This window comes from Nannobrachium achirus (assembly GCF_963921795.1).
Source record: "Nannobrachium achirus genome assembly, chromosome: 15".
Lineage (NCBI taxonomy): Eukaryota > Metazoa > Chordata > Actinopteri > Myctophiformes > Myctophidae > Nannobrachium > Nannobrachium achirus.
Window position 1 is genome coordinate 51,019,181 of NC_137822.1, and position 16,830 is coordinate 51,036,010.

General features: G+C 42.7%; 1 protein-coding gene across 1 annotated transcript in view; it reads right to left on the bottom strand.

Moving 5' to 3' along the window:
• LOC308299923 (histone-lysine N-methyltransferase Smyd1-like) overlaps positions 1-16,466 on the bottom strand; it is a gene marked incomplete at both ends in the record, with an annotated part of 30,348 nt that extends 13,882 nt beyond the window's left edge. Inside the window, 9 exons of the mRNA XM_080743701.1 lie at positions 582-745; positions 3,518-3,610; positions 6,066-6,249; positions 6,915-6,953; positions 7,109-7,239; positions 9,171-9,378; positions 10,130-10,306; positions 15,670-15,858; positions 16,414-16,466. Of these exons, the coding sequence (XP_080599827.1) occupies positions 582-745; positions 3,518-3,610; positions 6,066-6,249; positions 6,915-6,953; positions 7,109-7,239; positions 9,171-9,378; positions 10,130-10,306; positions 15,670-15,858; positions 16,414-16,466 (1,238 nt within the window). The remainder of the gene's footprint in view (positions 1-581; positions 746-3,517; positions 3,611-6,065; positions 6,250-6,914; positions 6,954-7,108; positions 7,240-9,170; positions 9,379-10,129; positions 10,307-15,669; positions 15,859-16,413) is intronic.
• Between the last annotated feature and the right edge of the window lie 364 nt (positions 16,467-16,830).

Consider the following 16,830-nt stretch of genomic DNA (forward strand, 5'->3'; position numbering starts at 1 on the left):
TTGGGTTAGGGTTAGTAGTGTATTTATGTACATATTATAGATAACATACTGAAGCATCTGCTGCCTGGGTTAGTGTGTATGTGTATATATAGATATTAGGGCATTAACGAAAAAGTCGACAAGTCGACTCAGTCGACTTCATTACACAAGTCGACTCCCACCAGAGAAAGTCGAAAATACTTTCTATTGTGAGGGTTAGGGTACTTTCTATTGTGAGGGTTAGGGTCAGGCAATTTCTGCCTCTATATATTAGACAATTTGGACAAGGTTTGATTTGTCATTTTAGAAGAGTAGTGTATATGTATATATATAGATAACATACTGTAATCCTTGCAGCATCCTAGCTTGGAACTGGGCTGCCTGGGGGAACTTGTGTTAGTAGTGTATATATAGATATAGTAGTGTATATATGTATATATAGATATAGATAACATACTGTAATCCCTGCAGCATCCTAGCTTGGAACTGGGCTGCCTGGGGGAACTTGTGTTAGTATGTGTATATATATAGATATTAGTGTTAGTAGTATATATATATAGATATTAGTGTTAGTAGTATGTATATAGATATAGATATCATACTGTAATCCCTGCAGCATCCTAGCCTGGAACTGGGCTGCCTGGGGGAACTTGTGCATCACAGCCGAGGCCTCGGCTCCCAGAGCCAACGTACGCAGCTGGAGAAGATGTGTTCCTGCCAGGACCTCCTTCTGATTGGACAGGAGCTCTGCTGCAAGCTGCTCCACCTAGTGGTGATAATAATATAATAATAATAATATATATGTATCTGCCAGGACCTCCTTCTGTCTAGACAGGACCTCTGCTGCAAGGTGCTCCACCTAGTGGTGATAATAATAATAATAATAGAAATGCAGTTCCTGCAGAAACTGCGTGGGCTTGCAGAAAACAAACACAGTATATTATGTTCTGTAGAAAATGTACACATGCCTCCTCAAGAGAGCAGTACATGCCCATATATGTGTCCGAGGCTGGTAGAAACGTCCAAATGTCGGCAATTTTGAAAGTCAGAAAACGCGAAAACAAGAGTGATTTAGTTTTGTCTTTGTTTTTCGTTTTTTTTAGTTTGAATATATTAGAGGGTTTTCATTCCATAAGATATCTTTGTTAATGTCGCTAAATGGCAACATTAGTGTAGCAGAGTTGCCTTGCTTTGGGAGAGTTTTACTGCTGTTTTAGGAGGCGGAGAATGGAGCTCTTTAGATTTGCATAGCGATTTCACGGGAGCGCGATTGGTCTAAGGAATGCATTGTCTCGTATTTCAGCACGCCCATACAGCGTGCTATCTGGTTGTAAACAGTCTACGCTGTAACTAACTTCATCTCGCTAATGTTAACGGTTTGCTGAATACAGTATTCTGGAAGGATGTATTTTTTTTTATGTATAGCCGAAAGGGTGCGCAGCCGTTCCTGCCTCGTAAGGGCTCATTGCTGACACAGCGTCAAGCGTCTCCTCCTCCTCACGGTTTATTAATTGTTTCGGTGGCTTTAAGCATTAAATAAATAAACTGCTGAGAGACTCTGAACTCACTTACTCAGCGTTTACATTACAAATCATAGTAGGCTTCTGCTTAACACAGTAGCCTACAACCAAAAGAAGAAGAAAAAGAAAAGAAAAGCTGCCTTCTCTGTCCTGCGGGAAAAAACACAGATATTCTCGTAATGGACAGCGTATCTCACATCTCAGCCTCTCGTCTGTGGTAAAAAATAAAACCCCGCCGCTCACGAACGCTTCTTACCCTTTGTGAACATTCTGTCCAAAAAGTAAAGGTCCTATACACTTCTCTCAACTGTTTACCTTTCAAGCGTGGAAGAAAATCCAATCAGCGTGTTGAAATAAAGAGTTTATATCGCTCATTTTGTCAGCCGGTGCATTATTTTCCCCACTAGTATTCGTTGTGTCTATACCACGTGACCAGGGTAGGTAGCGTGTCTAAAAACAAAGGACCGGCTGACAAAATGAGCGATATAAACTTTATTTCAACAAGCTGCTTCGATTTTCTTCCACGCTTATGAAGTAAACAGATGAGAGACCGGCATAGGACCTTTACTTTTTTGGATAATGTTCACAAAAGGCAAGAAGCGTTCGAGAACGGGGGGCTTTATGTTTTACTACAGACGAGTGGCCGAGCTGCGAGATACCCTGTAGCGTTGGCTTCACGCAGTTAGCCGGCGACCAATTTCGATAGGTCACGAGTTACGGTGTTGCGCACGTGCATTCCCTTAGAGCAACGTGGACTGACGAAAACTGGTGCCCCATAGAACTTTGTGCCTTTGTGGTTAATGTATGTTTTGGACTATTAGAATCAAAATCGACAAAGCATAACTAAAGTTTAAAACACACATAAACCACTTTGGTATCCAAATGTACTTAAAGTACCAAAAGTAAAAGTACAAAATGTTTGAAAATAGCAGATCTACAAGCTCACAACGCATTGCGGTGCGACGCGTTGTGAGCTTGTAGATCTGCTATTTTTAAACATTTTGTACTTTTACTTTTGGTACTTTAAGTACATTTGGATACCAATACTTTTGTACTTTTACTCAAGTACATTTTTAATTCTGGACTTGTAACAGAGTGATTCTACATTGCAGTATTGATACTTTTACTTAATTATAAAATGTAGGTAATTTTGTAATACACTATTTTAGTGAAAAATAAAAACTACAAAAAGAAGAAAATGACAGGATGAGCATATAAGGAGGGGAGGAGGTAGAAAAGACCACTGGCCACTATTTCTGACATGGCTGCAAGCACTATAGCACAATATATTAGCACAGGTCTACTACTAAATAGTAGTTTTAAATAATTGTAGTAAATAAAAGTAAATTTGAAGTTGACAGCTACCACTGTGGGTGTGGTTTGACTTGGGGAGAGTGATTTAGGGGTGTAGGTAAGTACCTATTGTCCCTCCCATTGTCACACCCACTTCTGGCGACCTAGAGGTGTCAAAAATGTTCCTGGCATTCAAATGGATTTTTAAGCACTTTGGGGTTTATGGTGCAACAAGCTTAAAATGTCCATAACTTCTTCAAATATGCTCCAATTCCAACAAATGATACATCATATGAAAGCTTAGATTCTGTACTTGGATAATCTGTACAAAAAAGAAAAATGACCAATGCAGACATAAGGAACAAAGTACCAGACCTAGTCACATATGTGCATGCTGATAGAACTGATCTTAAATGACAACTTTGTTTTTGTTTTCTTTTTACAACAAGGGTTCATATAGATTTTAGATAGTAATTGCGGTTGCGGCACCCCAGGGTGCCTCCCGTCACCCCAGGGTGCCCCATCACCCCAGGGTGCCTCCCGTCACCCCAAGGTGCACCGTCACCCCAGGGTGCCCCGTCACCCCAGGGTGCCTCCCGTCACCCCAGGGTGCCCCGTCACCCACTTTGAAAACCCCTGATGTAGGGACAACTGTAGCTAATGTGAGCCCATGACAACAACAAGAAGAAGAAGAAGAAGAAGAAGAGGAAGAAGAAGAAAACAACCTCCTGGAAGTTCCCTGCTGCGAGGAAGGCGTCCATCTTGTCCAGACTTTCCTTACTGAACGCAGTGACCTCTTTGACCTTCTCTGCTGACGCCTGAAGAGAGAAAAAAAACAACAATAAATAAAAACTATTATTAATTAACTAATAAATACTAACCCTAACAAACAATCCATTATTCATTATTCATTATAATTAATGAAGGGAACAAACAATAAATAATAAAACTGAATCTGAAAGGAACAAACAATAAATGTAGCGTCATGAATGAACCAATATCCTCCATGTGTCGTATCGTCAACCATGTATCGTGATGCGTAACGTATCACTGTTAAATGTATGGTTACACCCCTATTACTTATATTTACTAGTTGTTCATTATAATACTGTTTCTTACCCATTCTATTAAATGTATCCTTACACCCCTATTAGTTATATTTACTAGTTGTTTATTATAATACTGTTTCTTACCCATTCTATTAAATGTATCCTTACACCCCTATTAGTTATATTTACTAGTTGTTTATTATATACTGTTTCTTACCCATTCTATTAAATGTATCCTTACACCCCTATTAGTTATGTTTACTAGTTGTTTATTATAATACCGTTTCTTACCCGTTCTGTTAAATGTATCGTTACACCTATTAGTTATATTTACTAGTTGTTTATTATAATACTGTTTCTTACCCATTCTATTAAATGTATCCTTACACCCCTATTAGTTATATTTACTAGTTGTTTATTATAATACTGTTTCTTACCCATTCTATTAAATGTATCCTTACACCCCTATTAGTTATATTTACTAGTTGTTTATTATAATACTGTTTCTTACCCATTCTATTAAATGTATCCTTACACCCCTATTAGTTATGTTTACTAGTTGTTTATTATAATACCGTTTCTTACCCGTTCTGTTAAATGTATCGTTACACCTATTAGTTATATTTACTAGTTGTTTATTATAATACCGTTTCTTACCCATTCTATTAAATGTATCCTTACACCCCTATTAGTTATATTTACTAGTTGTTCATTATAATACTGTTTCTTACCCATTCTATTAAATGTATCGTTACACCCCTATTAGTTATATTTACTAGTTGTTCATTATAATACCGTTTCTTACCCGTTCTGTTAAATGTATCGTTACACCTATTAGTTATATTTACTAGTTGTTTATTATAATACCGTTTCTTACCCATTCTATTAAATGTATCCTTACACCCCTATTAGTTATATTTACTAGTTGTTTATTATAATACCGTTTCTTACCCATTCTATTAAATGTATCCTTACACCTATTAGTTATATTTACTAGTTGTTTATTATAATACTGTTTCTTACCCGTTCTGTTAAATGTATCGTTACACCTATTAGTTATATTTACTAGTTGTTTATTATAATACCGTTTCTTACCCATTCTATTAAATGTATCCTTACACCCCTATTACTTATATTTACTAGTTGTTCATTATAATACCGTTTCTTACCCGTTCTATTAAATGTATCGTTACACCCCTATTAGTTATGTTTGTCAAACTAGTTGTTTATAATATCGTCGTTGTCGGGGGGAACAGTAGTGCTTTGGGGGCCGGACGCGACCGGACGCCGTGTGACCGGAAATATTTCCCCACATGCACGCGCACGGACAGCACCGAACGGTGCACGACCGTGTAAACGCGTGCATACCCCCCGCGAGAGCCGCGACAACCCCCCCCACCCCTTGTATGTCCAAAACCGTTTCTTTTGTATTCATCATTTTCAAAATGATTTAAACTAGTGAAAACAGCCGATCTACAAGCACACAACGCCTCGCACCGCGAGGCGTTGTGTGCTTGTAGATCAGCTGTTTTTACTAGTTTTGTGTAATGGCCTTGTGTGAAGCAATGCTTTACTTTGCGAAAGAAATGTACAAATTTGAAACTCCCCCTTCATCTACCCTCCTCTCCTCTCCTCTCCTCTCCTCTCCCCTCCCCTCCCCTCTCCCCTCCCCTCCCCTCCCCTCCCCTAGTTACCTACTCCTCCCGCGAGGGAAATTCGGGTATCCCTAACCCTAACCCTAACCCTATCTGACCGACAGACAGACATTCGGTGGTTTAAAACACTTTCCCAGCCTGCCCAGAATGGCTTGTCTGTGGATTAGCCGGACATTTCTAATATTGTATTCTGATCTGAAACATAATATTATGTTTATAAACTTCAGCCCGCTCCCCCTCCGGCGCCGTTGTTTTCTTTTTTGTTTTTGTTTTTGATCCCCGGGTCGTATGCTCACCATAAATATCTGGATCTCCATTGGCATAGAGTGGGGATTTTGGCCAAGTCGTCTTGCAGCCCGAGCGTTGGTTAGACCGGAGGTGAGACAGAGAAGGGCTGCCGATCGTTTTTTTTTTTTTTTTTTTTTATCTTTATTTATTTTTAATTTCATTTTTATTTACCTAGTATGGAAAATTCCGGTGGGCTAATTTGAGTACAGATGATTTACGGTTTATTACGGTTTTAATATTAAGTTGCTCCCCGTGGCTGAGAAACATTGAACATTATGTACCGTGTCCAGTGCTGCCCCCATCAGGTCATCCTTGGTATGGTGCTGACAGGTCTGACAGCTGCAGGTGAAGTGGTAGCGCTGCTGTAGCGCCACCTGGCGGTCGGAGGACAGATGGAGGAAATCCACGTAGCTCACGGTCAGCTCCGAACCCTCTGGGATCGGCTCCAGAGCCCGGAGTTCCACCCTAGGGTTAGGGTTAGGGTTATTATCTCCACCCTAAGGTTAGGGTTATTATCTCCACCCTAAGGTTAGGGTTATTATCTCCACCCTAAGGTTAGGGTTATTATCTCCACCCTAGGGTTAGGGTTATTATCTCCACCCTAGGGTTAGGGTTATTATCTCCACCCTAGGGTGAGGGTTAAGGTTATTATCATTATTATATTATTATTACTGCTCTGAACCCTCTCTAGAGCCCGGAGCTCCACCCTGTTAATATTAATATTAATGTTAAAGGACAACTTTGTTTTTTTACAACAAGGGTTCATATTTTAGATTGTAATTAGAGAAAAGAAAAAGTGAGTGTTAAAATGTTTTCATTTGCTTCGTTCTATTGTTTTATCACGTTTACCGCGCTAAAATGTGGAGCATGCGTACGATAAGTTAAGTTAAACCCAGCTCCTGTTAGAGTTAAGGTAAGTTAAGTTAAACCTAGCTCCTGTTAGAGTTAAGGTAAGTTAAGTTAAACCTAGCTCCTGTTAGCGTTAAGGTAAGTTAAGTTAAACCTAGCTCCTGTTAGAGTTAAGGTAAGTCAAGTTAAACCCAGCTCCTGTTAGAGTTAAGATAAGTTAAGTGAAAGTTAAACCTAGCTCCCGTTAGAGTTAAGATAAGTTAGGTGAAAGTTAAACCTACCTTCTGTTGGAGTGCAGAGCAGAGTTCACTGCTGATTGGCTGCAAGAACACAAAGGAAAAAACAAAAGATCTGTAAATACTGAGAGAGAGAGAGAGAGAGAGAGAGAGAGAGAGAGAGAGAGAGAGAGAGAGACAGAGACAGAGAGAGAGAGAGAGAGAGAGAGAGAGAGAGAGAGAGAGAGACAGACACTTACTTTCCATGGTTGAGGATGACGGTACAGTTGGGCCAGCAGTCATGGTTGACCAGCCCAAGGTTAGGAAACAAACCCAGTCCAACATTCTGCAATCCCCTCTGATCACTGAGAATGAACCCATTGACTTTAATCTATGGACAGACAGACAGACTCTCTGGTCAGTGAGAATGAACCCATTGACTTTAATCTATGGACAGACAGACATTTAATCATTTAAAAGGATTGCCTTGGATGGGATGAAGAGATTGTGGAAATCTGCTATGGGAGAAGACCTCGAGAGTCAGTACTGCTGTATGAGACATGGACCCTCACAGAGGAGTCAGTACTGCTGTATGAGACATGGACCCTCACAGTGGAGTCAGTACTGCTGTATGAGACATGGACCCTCACAGAGGAGTCAGTACTGCTGTATGAGACATGGACCCTCACAGAGGAGTCAGTACTGCTGTATGAGACATGGACCCTCACAGAGGGGTCAGTACTGCTGTATGAGACATGGACCCTCACAGAGGAGTCAGTACTGCTGTATGAGACATGGACCCTCACAGAGGAGTCAGTACTGCTGTATGAGACATGGACCCTCACAGTGGAGTCAGTACTGCTGTATGAGACATGGACCCTCACAGAGGAGTCAGTACTGCTGTATGAGACATGGACCCTCACAGTGGAGTCAGTACTGCTGTATGAGACATGGACCCTCACAGTGGAGTCAGTACTGCTGTATGAGACATGGACCCTCACAGAGGAGTCAGTACTGCTGTATGAGACATGGACCCTCACAGTGGAGTCAGTACTGCTGTATGAGACATGGACCCTCACAGTGGAGTCAGTACTGCTGTATGAGACATGGTCCCTCACAGAGGAGTCAGTACTGCTGTATGGACCCTCACAGAGGAGTCAGTACTGCTGTATGAGACATGGACCCTCACAGTGGAGTCAGTACTGCTGTATGAGACATGGACCCTCACAGAGGAGTCAGTACTGCTGTATGAGACATGGACCCTCACAGAGGAGTCAGTACTGCTGTATGAGACATGGACCCTCACAGAGGAGTCAGTACTGCTGTATGAGACATGGACCCTCAAAGTGGAGTCAGTACTGCTGTATGAGACATGGACCCTCACAGAGGAGTCAGTGCTGCTGTAACCTCGCGCCACCAGGCTTTCTTGGTGCATTTACCAAACAAACTTTCCATAAGCAAAACTACGCCAAATCAAGGTGTTTATTAGGTAGGCCCTAAAAGTATGTCCTTGAGTGCAGGGGAATATCTTGTGTTAAAACTGAATCCGGTTTGATAGTTCCGGCCAAAGTATAGTCCGTCTAGGACTACAGCATGACATGAATTGGTTTCCGCTCCCGACCGGATCAAACCCCGAAAAGTGAAGGGACCCTAGACTAGTACTGCTGTATGCGAGCCCAGCTCTTTAGTAGACTGGTAACGTACCCACCTTACCATAGGCTAGTACTGCTGTATGGCGCTATCGAGCCCAGCTCTTTAGTAGACTGGTAACGTACGCGCCTTGTTAACACATTTGCCGCCATTGTCCCAGAACAGTATTATTGATCATGTCTGAATGAGTCCCAGAACGGGGCGGCATAGCTCAGGGGTAGAGAAACCGTTATTAGAGCACGAAGGGTTCCCGAAGGGTTCCCAGTTCGAATCCGGGCTCCCCCTGAGTTAATGTCGAAGGGTCCTTGAGCAAGACTCTGAACCCCACATTGCTCCTGGTGAGCTGGTTGGTGCCTTGCATGGTCCGCCACCGGTGTATGAATGTGTGTGTGAATGGGTGAATGTAATGCACAACCTCTGTAAAGCGCTTTGGATAAAAGCGCTATATAAATGCACCATTTACCATTTACCCTGACCCTAAAATGATGACATTCAAGGCCTGCATATGTTAGGATACTACTGCTACGTTACTATTGCTATGTTACTATACGATGTTAGGATGTTAGGATACATAGGATAGTATGATACTACTACTATACATACGATGTTAGGATATAAGGATACTACTACTACACTACTCTACATATGATGTTAGGATATAAGGATACGTACGATGGCAAACAGGCGGGAGACGAGCTCTTCAGGCTGAGCTTTCCCAGGCCAGTATTCCAGGAAGCGTTTGATGTTTTTCTGCAGCTCAGTGACGTCAGGCTGGCTCATGTCTGCCTGATGGTCCTTCAGAGCGTCAACAGACACCAGCTGGCTGTCCGTGATGATGCCTGTCTGCTTCTGGATCCGCCACAACACCCGAGCCACCAAGCTGGAATGATCATATAATATTAATAATGTCTACTTCTGGATACGCCACAACACCCGAGCCACCAAGCTGGAATGATCATATATAATAATATTAATAATGTCTACTTCTGGATCCGCCACAACACCCGAGCCACCAAGCTGGAATGATCATATATAATAATATTAATAATGTCTACTTCTGGATACGCCACAACACCCGAGCCACCAAGCTGGAATGGTGACAATATTCTGCATTAAGTTAACTGTCATGTGAAGCTCAACCAATACTCAAGCTATGCACCACTCCTCAAATGTTTTTCCTTCAATGTCCAATTGCATCTGGTTTCCATCAATTTCCATCAATTTCCAATGGCAGTGGAAAAGTTTATCTAGTGAAATAAAGTTAGTTTATCTAATGAAAATAAAGTGTATCTAGTGAAAATAAAGTGTATCTAGTGAAAATAAAGTTTATCTAGTGAAAATAAAGTTTCCCCAGAACTAGAATGAAAAAGAAAATATTTACCTACGTCATCCCACAAGGGAAATTCAGTTTTCAGCTTAACCCAGCGCTTGGCACAAGGCATGCGGGGGAAGGGGAGCAGTGATAGCTGGAGTGGGGAATCGTACCTGCGACCTCTGGGACCTCCAGAGTCCTAGGTGTGGACACTAACCACTCATCCATCACTGCTCTAACAACAACTACAGTGTGTTCCACACTAATCATAATGATAATGATGATAATAATGATAATGATGATAATAATGATAATTTACCGGACATTCTCGTTGGGGGCGGAGGTTCGTTTCTTGATGGCAGCACACTCATGCTTGTGTTCGTCCCAGCATGCAGTCTGGCAGGTGCGGTCGCAGTAGTGAGCGAAGTGACACACAGCGCAGGAGTGGAGGCTGGCCTGACGACGGAAGCAGTTGTGACACACCTGGGAGGTGACACTGAACACGCACGCACGCACGCACGCGCGCGCGCACACACACACACACACACACACACACACACACACACACACACACACACACACACACACACACACACACACACAATGTACTTTTACTTAAAGGTATATTCAGTGATTGTATTTCATTCAAATAAAAATATAATTGGTACATTTTCCATTCATTCTCCTCACTAGAATGTGTGCTGACCATATATGGACTACTTCCACCATGGCCTGTGTTGCGAGCATAGCTAGATTCGGTTTTCAGAGGTGGCCAGCCAGTCCTCGACCAATCAGGGTAGAGTATGGCCGTAGTTATGTTATGATGTTTAGTTATGATGGTCAAAATAAAAGTTTTGAGAACCACAGTCGCTCTGAATTAAGAACGTCTGCTAAATGCCTAGATTGTAAACTACTGAACTTATAAAATGCCACAGTCTCGTAGTAAATCAGTATCATACATATCCTGAAGCTGGAGACGTAGGCCTACCAATATTCAGTGATTGGGTCTAATGATCAAAACGAGAACATTATAATGGCGTAAAAAATCTATAAAAAACTAAACATTTCCACGCAGTAAGGCCAGTAAGGGACAAGATGACCCCCGGCCACTTTCATTATCACTGAATACACCTTTAAGTTCCCAATTTTTCACAATTACTGTAAATTCTTAGGCCCTTGTAACTCTTGCTTCAGAGAATGAACTCTTTGAAATCACCTGCACTGTCTGGTGTGCTTGCTTAATTGCGACCGTCAGGGAGCAGTTTACTATGAAAACCTCCACCGGCCGTCCGTCCGTCCGTCCGTCCGTCCGTCCGTCCGTCACACGTCACACGTCACACCTTTGCCCTGCTCATATCTCCGCATCAGTATGACATCACACCACATGTGTACACAAACCTTTGTGTACGTTGCTGTGGCAACAGTCTGTTGTTGCTGGTCTGTTAGTGTACGTTAGCAACCACCTTAGCAACCATGGTTTTACCCTAGCAACCAACTGTTTACCCTAGCAACCAACTGTTTACCATAGCAGCCATGTTTTTTTTTACCCTAGCAACCAACTGTTTACCATAGCAACCAGATACGCAGAGCAGGGATCTCCATATATGGGCATAAACAGGTGACATCACACTGATGTCAGATACTCAGAGCAGGGATTTCTCCATAATATATGGGCATAAAAGGGATTCTGTTAGAGATCTCCATATATGGGCATAAAAGGGATTCTGTTAGGGATCTCCATATATGGGCATACAAGGGATTCTGTTAGGGATCTCCATATATGGGCATAAAAGGGATTCTGTTAGGGATCTCCATATATGGGCATAAAAGGGATTCTGTTAGGGATCTCCATATATGGGCATAAAAGGGATTCTGTTAGGGATCTCCATATATGGGCATAAAAGGGATTCTGTTAGGGATCTCCATATATGGGCATAAAAGGGATTATGTTAGCTGTTAGTGATCTCCATATATGGGCATAAAAGGGATGCTGTTAGGGATCTCCATATATGGGCATAAAAGGGATTCTGTTAGGGATCTCCATATATGGGCATAAAAGGGATTGTATCCCAGATGATGCCCTGTTAGGAGATCCACACTAACAGAATCCATATATGGTCCTACCGACAGCTGCTATAAGCCAACCCTGGCGATAAGGTCTGAGTCGAAGAAATGCTTCTTTCCTGGCAAGAATTGCCCCTTTATACTGTAGGGCTCGTTTGTGTATTGTATGACATCACGCCACATCATCGGCCGAGGACTGTGTGATGTCATCATATCTCCATATATGGAGACATAAGTTGCTCATGCCCAAATATGGGCTGGTGAGGTCAGACTTAGTGTGATGCGTAGGTTATCTCCATATATGGAGATTCAACTTCAATGAGTAACCATGGCAAACTGTCAACTGCCCGTATGTCTTGATAATTGGTAAAACAAACTTTTGGCCTATTTGTGGAGATAAGCGACCAACGGTCGCTTATCTCCCGATTAGGGAGTCTTACTGGTGTTATACAAAGCCTGCAGAAACACCTGTAAAAACTGAAATAAAATTAAGTGGGATCATAAAAAAACATTTAGTTTTGAGTAGATAGGATTAACACGAGAGAGCTTGGCTATTGGCGTTATCCTTATATGGGCATGAGATGACGTATAGATCCCATTGGAGAAGGGTTATGATAGGCTTCCTTCTTTGACGGACACAGCTTGTGGCCAATAGCATTTTAGAGAGAGAGAAAGAGAAAAGAAAACAGACAAACTAAAAGTACTCAGAACTTTTCAGCCTAGAAATGTACTCGTGTAAGAGTACAAATATTTGTCTTGGAAATGTATTTGTGTATATAAGGTTCAGGTTCAGGTTATTGTCACACATACAGAGTACAGATACAATGAAATGCTTGTGCCAGGAGCATCTCAGCCTTATTACACAGAGACATGGTCACAGTGGTCCCATCCTCTTTTACAGTACACTTTAAGACATAATAAGACAGAATAAAGCCATAATAAGAAATAATGTGTTGGTAATTAGAGCTAATATATTTTATTAGACAGAAACAAAGACAGAATAGTAGAAAGAGCGAATACGTTCTCTGGCACCGTCACCTGCCGTGGAACTGCAGCGGCAGACACTGCCGCACGACCGCTAGTTCGAACAGCAGTCGCACTGCATCGCCGGCGATAGGACCAGCAGTCCCGCCAGTAGGACCAGCGGCCGCCGCACGGACCGGCAGGTCCCGTAGTGGTAAACTGCCCGTCCGTGCGATGGTGGCTGCCGCGGCAGTTACCAGCGATGCCGGTGCCAGATAATGTATTCGCTTTCTGCTATTCTGTTTCAGCTACCACCGCACGGACGGGCAGTTTACCGCTACGGGACCTGCCGGTCCGTGCGGCAGCCGCCGGTCCTACTGGCGGGACTGCTGGTCCTATCGCCGGCGATGCAGTGCGACTGCTGGTCGAACTAGCGGCCGCACGGCAGTGTCTGCCGCTGCAGTTCCGCGGCAGGTGACGGTGCCAGAGAATGTATTCGTTCTTTCTACTATTCTGTCTTTGTTTCTGTCTAATAAAATATATTAGCTCTAAAAACACATTATTTCTTATTATGGCTTTATTCTGTCTTATTATGTCTTAAAGTGTACTGTAAAAGAGGATGGGACCGTCACAGTGACCGATAGGAGTGTGGAGCTGTGGACCCACATACCATGCATTGCAGGCCACTCAAACACAACATACAATACCATACAGTGCAACAGTGTACAGTTTAAAAGTGCGTACAGTGCCTGTGTTTCAACCCTTCATTGAGCAACCTGACTGCCTGGGTAAAAACACTATAAATGGGTGGTTAGGGTTAGGCTGTCCAAAAACTAGCGTTATTATTTTAATATGCAATAAAACAAAGACCTAGCTCACACAAGACAATAATTTGATAATACGCCACATGCAGAAATTGCAACTTGCGATTTGCAATTTACCCACAGGCCCCTAGTCTTTCCTTATGACGTGATGACGTGTGTGTGTGTGTGTGTGTGTGTGTGTGTGTGTGTGAGTGTGAGTGTGAGTGTGAGTGTGTGTGTGTGTGTGTGTGTGTGTCTGTGTGTGTGTGTGTGTGTGTGTGTGTGTGTGTGTGTCAAGCTCACAAGGCCTCGCAATCGCCTTGTGAGCTTGTAGATCTGCTATTTTCACAATTTCTGCCTCTAATATTTGACAATTTGGACAATGTTTAATTTGTCATTTTAAAGGTATTAAAAAGCCCTTAATGGTCACTTTATAAATGTGCAGATACCCTCTATACAGGGTCAGCAACCTTTTTGAAATAAAGTGCCATGTTTTTATTTTCTAGCGTGTCAGTGTGCCGACATGAACTTTAATGACAAATATGTTGTTTCCGCGGGAGTTTACTGGAGATTATCTGGACCTGTTTGGACCACACTTCCAGTTTAACAGCAGACATACAAGCTCACGTCGCGTCGCAGATGCAGCCTGTTGTGAGCTTGTAAATCACACTCAGCTGCGGCACCGGAAGCTCGCTACAGCGTCTGCGCAATGCACTATGGGGCGTTGGAAACTGGTGGATATAGGAGTACCCTTGTTATAAATGAGCAAACTTCATTTAATTCACCAAGTTAAAAAAGTTAAAATATAAACCCTCTGTGCCAGTGTACCAGTGATCACCCTCCCTGTGCCCAAGGTTGCCCACCCCTGCTCTATACACTTAAAGGAGGACTTCACCACTTTTCAACCTATCTTCATATAATTGGTCCTCACTAAAACATTTTTTTTTTTCAGGGGAGGGCTGTGGGCAGGTCAGAAACCCATCGTCTTGTGACATCATCGCTTGGGAATCCAAGCTAATAGAAACTGCAGGCTTTCTAATCCTGAAAAGTTGCAATGTTAAAGTGAAAGCCATTGTTCTCGCGATAATAAAAATCGAAATATTGTTTTCAAAAATATTAATTATTTTTTTTGGGGGGGAAAATGATGATGTCACAAGACGATGGATTTCTGAACTTCCCGCAGCTCTCCTAGGAGACTTGGACGGAGTAGAAAAAAAACTTGTGCTATTTTATTATGAACATTAGTGAGGACCTGTTATATGAAGACATTATATCATAATATATATTATATATTTATTATGAACATTAGTGAGGACCTGTTATATGAAGACATTATATCATAATATATATTATATATTTATTATGAACATTAGTGAGGACCTATGTATATGAAGATGGGTTGAAAAGTGGTGAAGTCCTCCTTTAAACTTTATGTTGGTTTGTTCCAAACCAATATAAAGTTGTTGAAGTCCCCACCCACAGGTTGAGAACCACTGGGTTAGGTTAGGTTATGACCCCCCTGGGGGTCCCCACCCACAGGTTGAGAACCACTGGGTTAGGTTACGTCACTGCAGTTAAATTCATCCTGAAGGCTAAACTTAGCCTGAACTCTGAGGCTAAACTTAGCCTAAACTCTGAGGTGACCTGAGAGCTTGTAGATCTGATATCACACTGAGAGCTTGTAGATCTGATATCACACAGAGAGCTTGTAGATCTGATATCACACAGAGAGCTTGTAGATCTGATATAACACACGCTGCATCTCTCTCTATAGCGCTGCTGCTACTACTCAGCGCTATAGAGAGATCTCTCTCTATAGCGCTGAGTAGCAGCAGCAGCGCTATAGAGAGACATCTCTCTCTATAGGTTATAACAGACCTGTCCAGAACCACAGCAGAAGACCACCTCATTAACAGAAGGTGATAATTAGATCATTAATAGAAGGTTATAACAGACCTGTCCAGGACCACAGCAGAAGACCACCTCATTAACAGACGGTGATAATTAGATCATTAAGGTTATAACAGACCTGTCCAACACCACGGCAGCAAAGCTGGGTTCAGAGAAGACCACCTCTCCTGGTCTCAGGTCTCTGGTGCTCCTCAGACCTCGGCCCTTCTTCTCCCCAGCCTGGAACAGCTCAGCGGCGTCCATGTTGTTCACTGTGTTCACTGTGTTCAGCTTACTGTGTTCACTGTGTTCCACTGTGTTCAGCTTACTGTGTTCAGCTTAGTGTGTTCAGCTCTACCAACAAGGTAACGTATCCTGAGCCTGCTGAATGGAGTCAACCTTCTCCTCCCAGACTTTCCCCCTGCATCAACCTGACACTGGCAGGGGCGTCCCGGGGAGGGGGGGCTTTTTTAAGCGAATGTTTGTAACTCAAATTTTGCATCTGCAGGGGGTCCCTGGAACTAGATATTTTGAGATGGGGGTCCGTGGCCAAATACATATCATTTTGGGGGTCCTTCACATTAAAAGGTTTGAGCACCACTGACATAGAAACATATTTTTTTTTCAAAAAACCTTAGAAGGATTTGAAATATTCAAAGACTTGCACAAATTGTTAAGATTTTTCTAAAATAGCAGATCTACAAGCTCGCCGCACGGCACCGAGTGCAGCGCTGCGAGCTCGTAGATCTGCTATTTTTCAATAGTCAAAACACAAAATAATGAAGAATATTCATGGGGGCCCGCAGTGCATCCTTGTACCCAGGGTTAAACCTCCTCCCCCTATGAAGAACATTCATGGGGGGCCCGCAGTGACTCCTTGTACCCAGGGCCCAGAATATGGAGGCACACCCCTGGACACTGGTATGGCCCAGACATTCCCCCTGCATCAACCTGACACTGGTATGCTCCACAAATAGCCCTGCTGCTGCTGCAGCTTCCCCCGCGGACCGTACCACCTCCACTCAGCCAGGGGGGGTTCTTTGGGTTGGATCAGGCTCCTTCTCAGGCAGTGGCGTCAGTTCAGAAAAAGCTAAGGTATGGCAACATGACTGGTGTCTTGCACGCGCGCGAAGTGTTGCCATACCTTAAGAAGTACATTCTATTTCCCACCGTTTCTATGGTTTCTTGGGCTGGATATGGCAGCCTGGAACGGTTGTTCAAGTGCAGCTAAACTTGTAACCATGTTAGTAAATGTGCCACAATAGGCCTACCTTGTTAAAGTGACCATTTTGTTAAAATT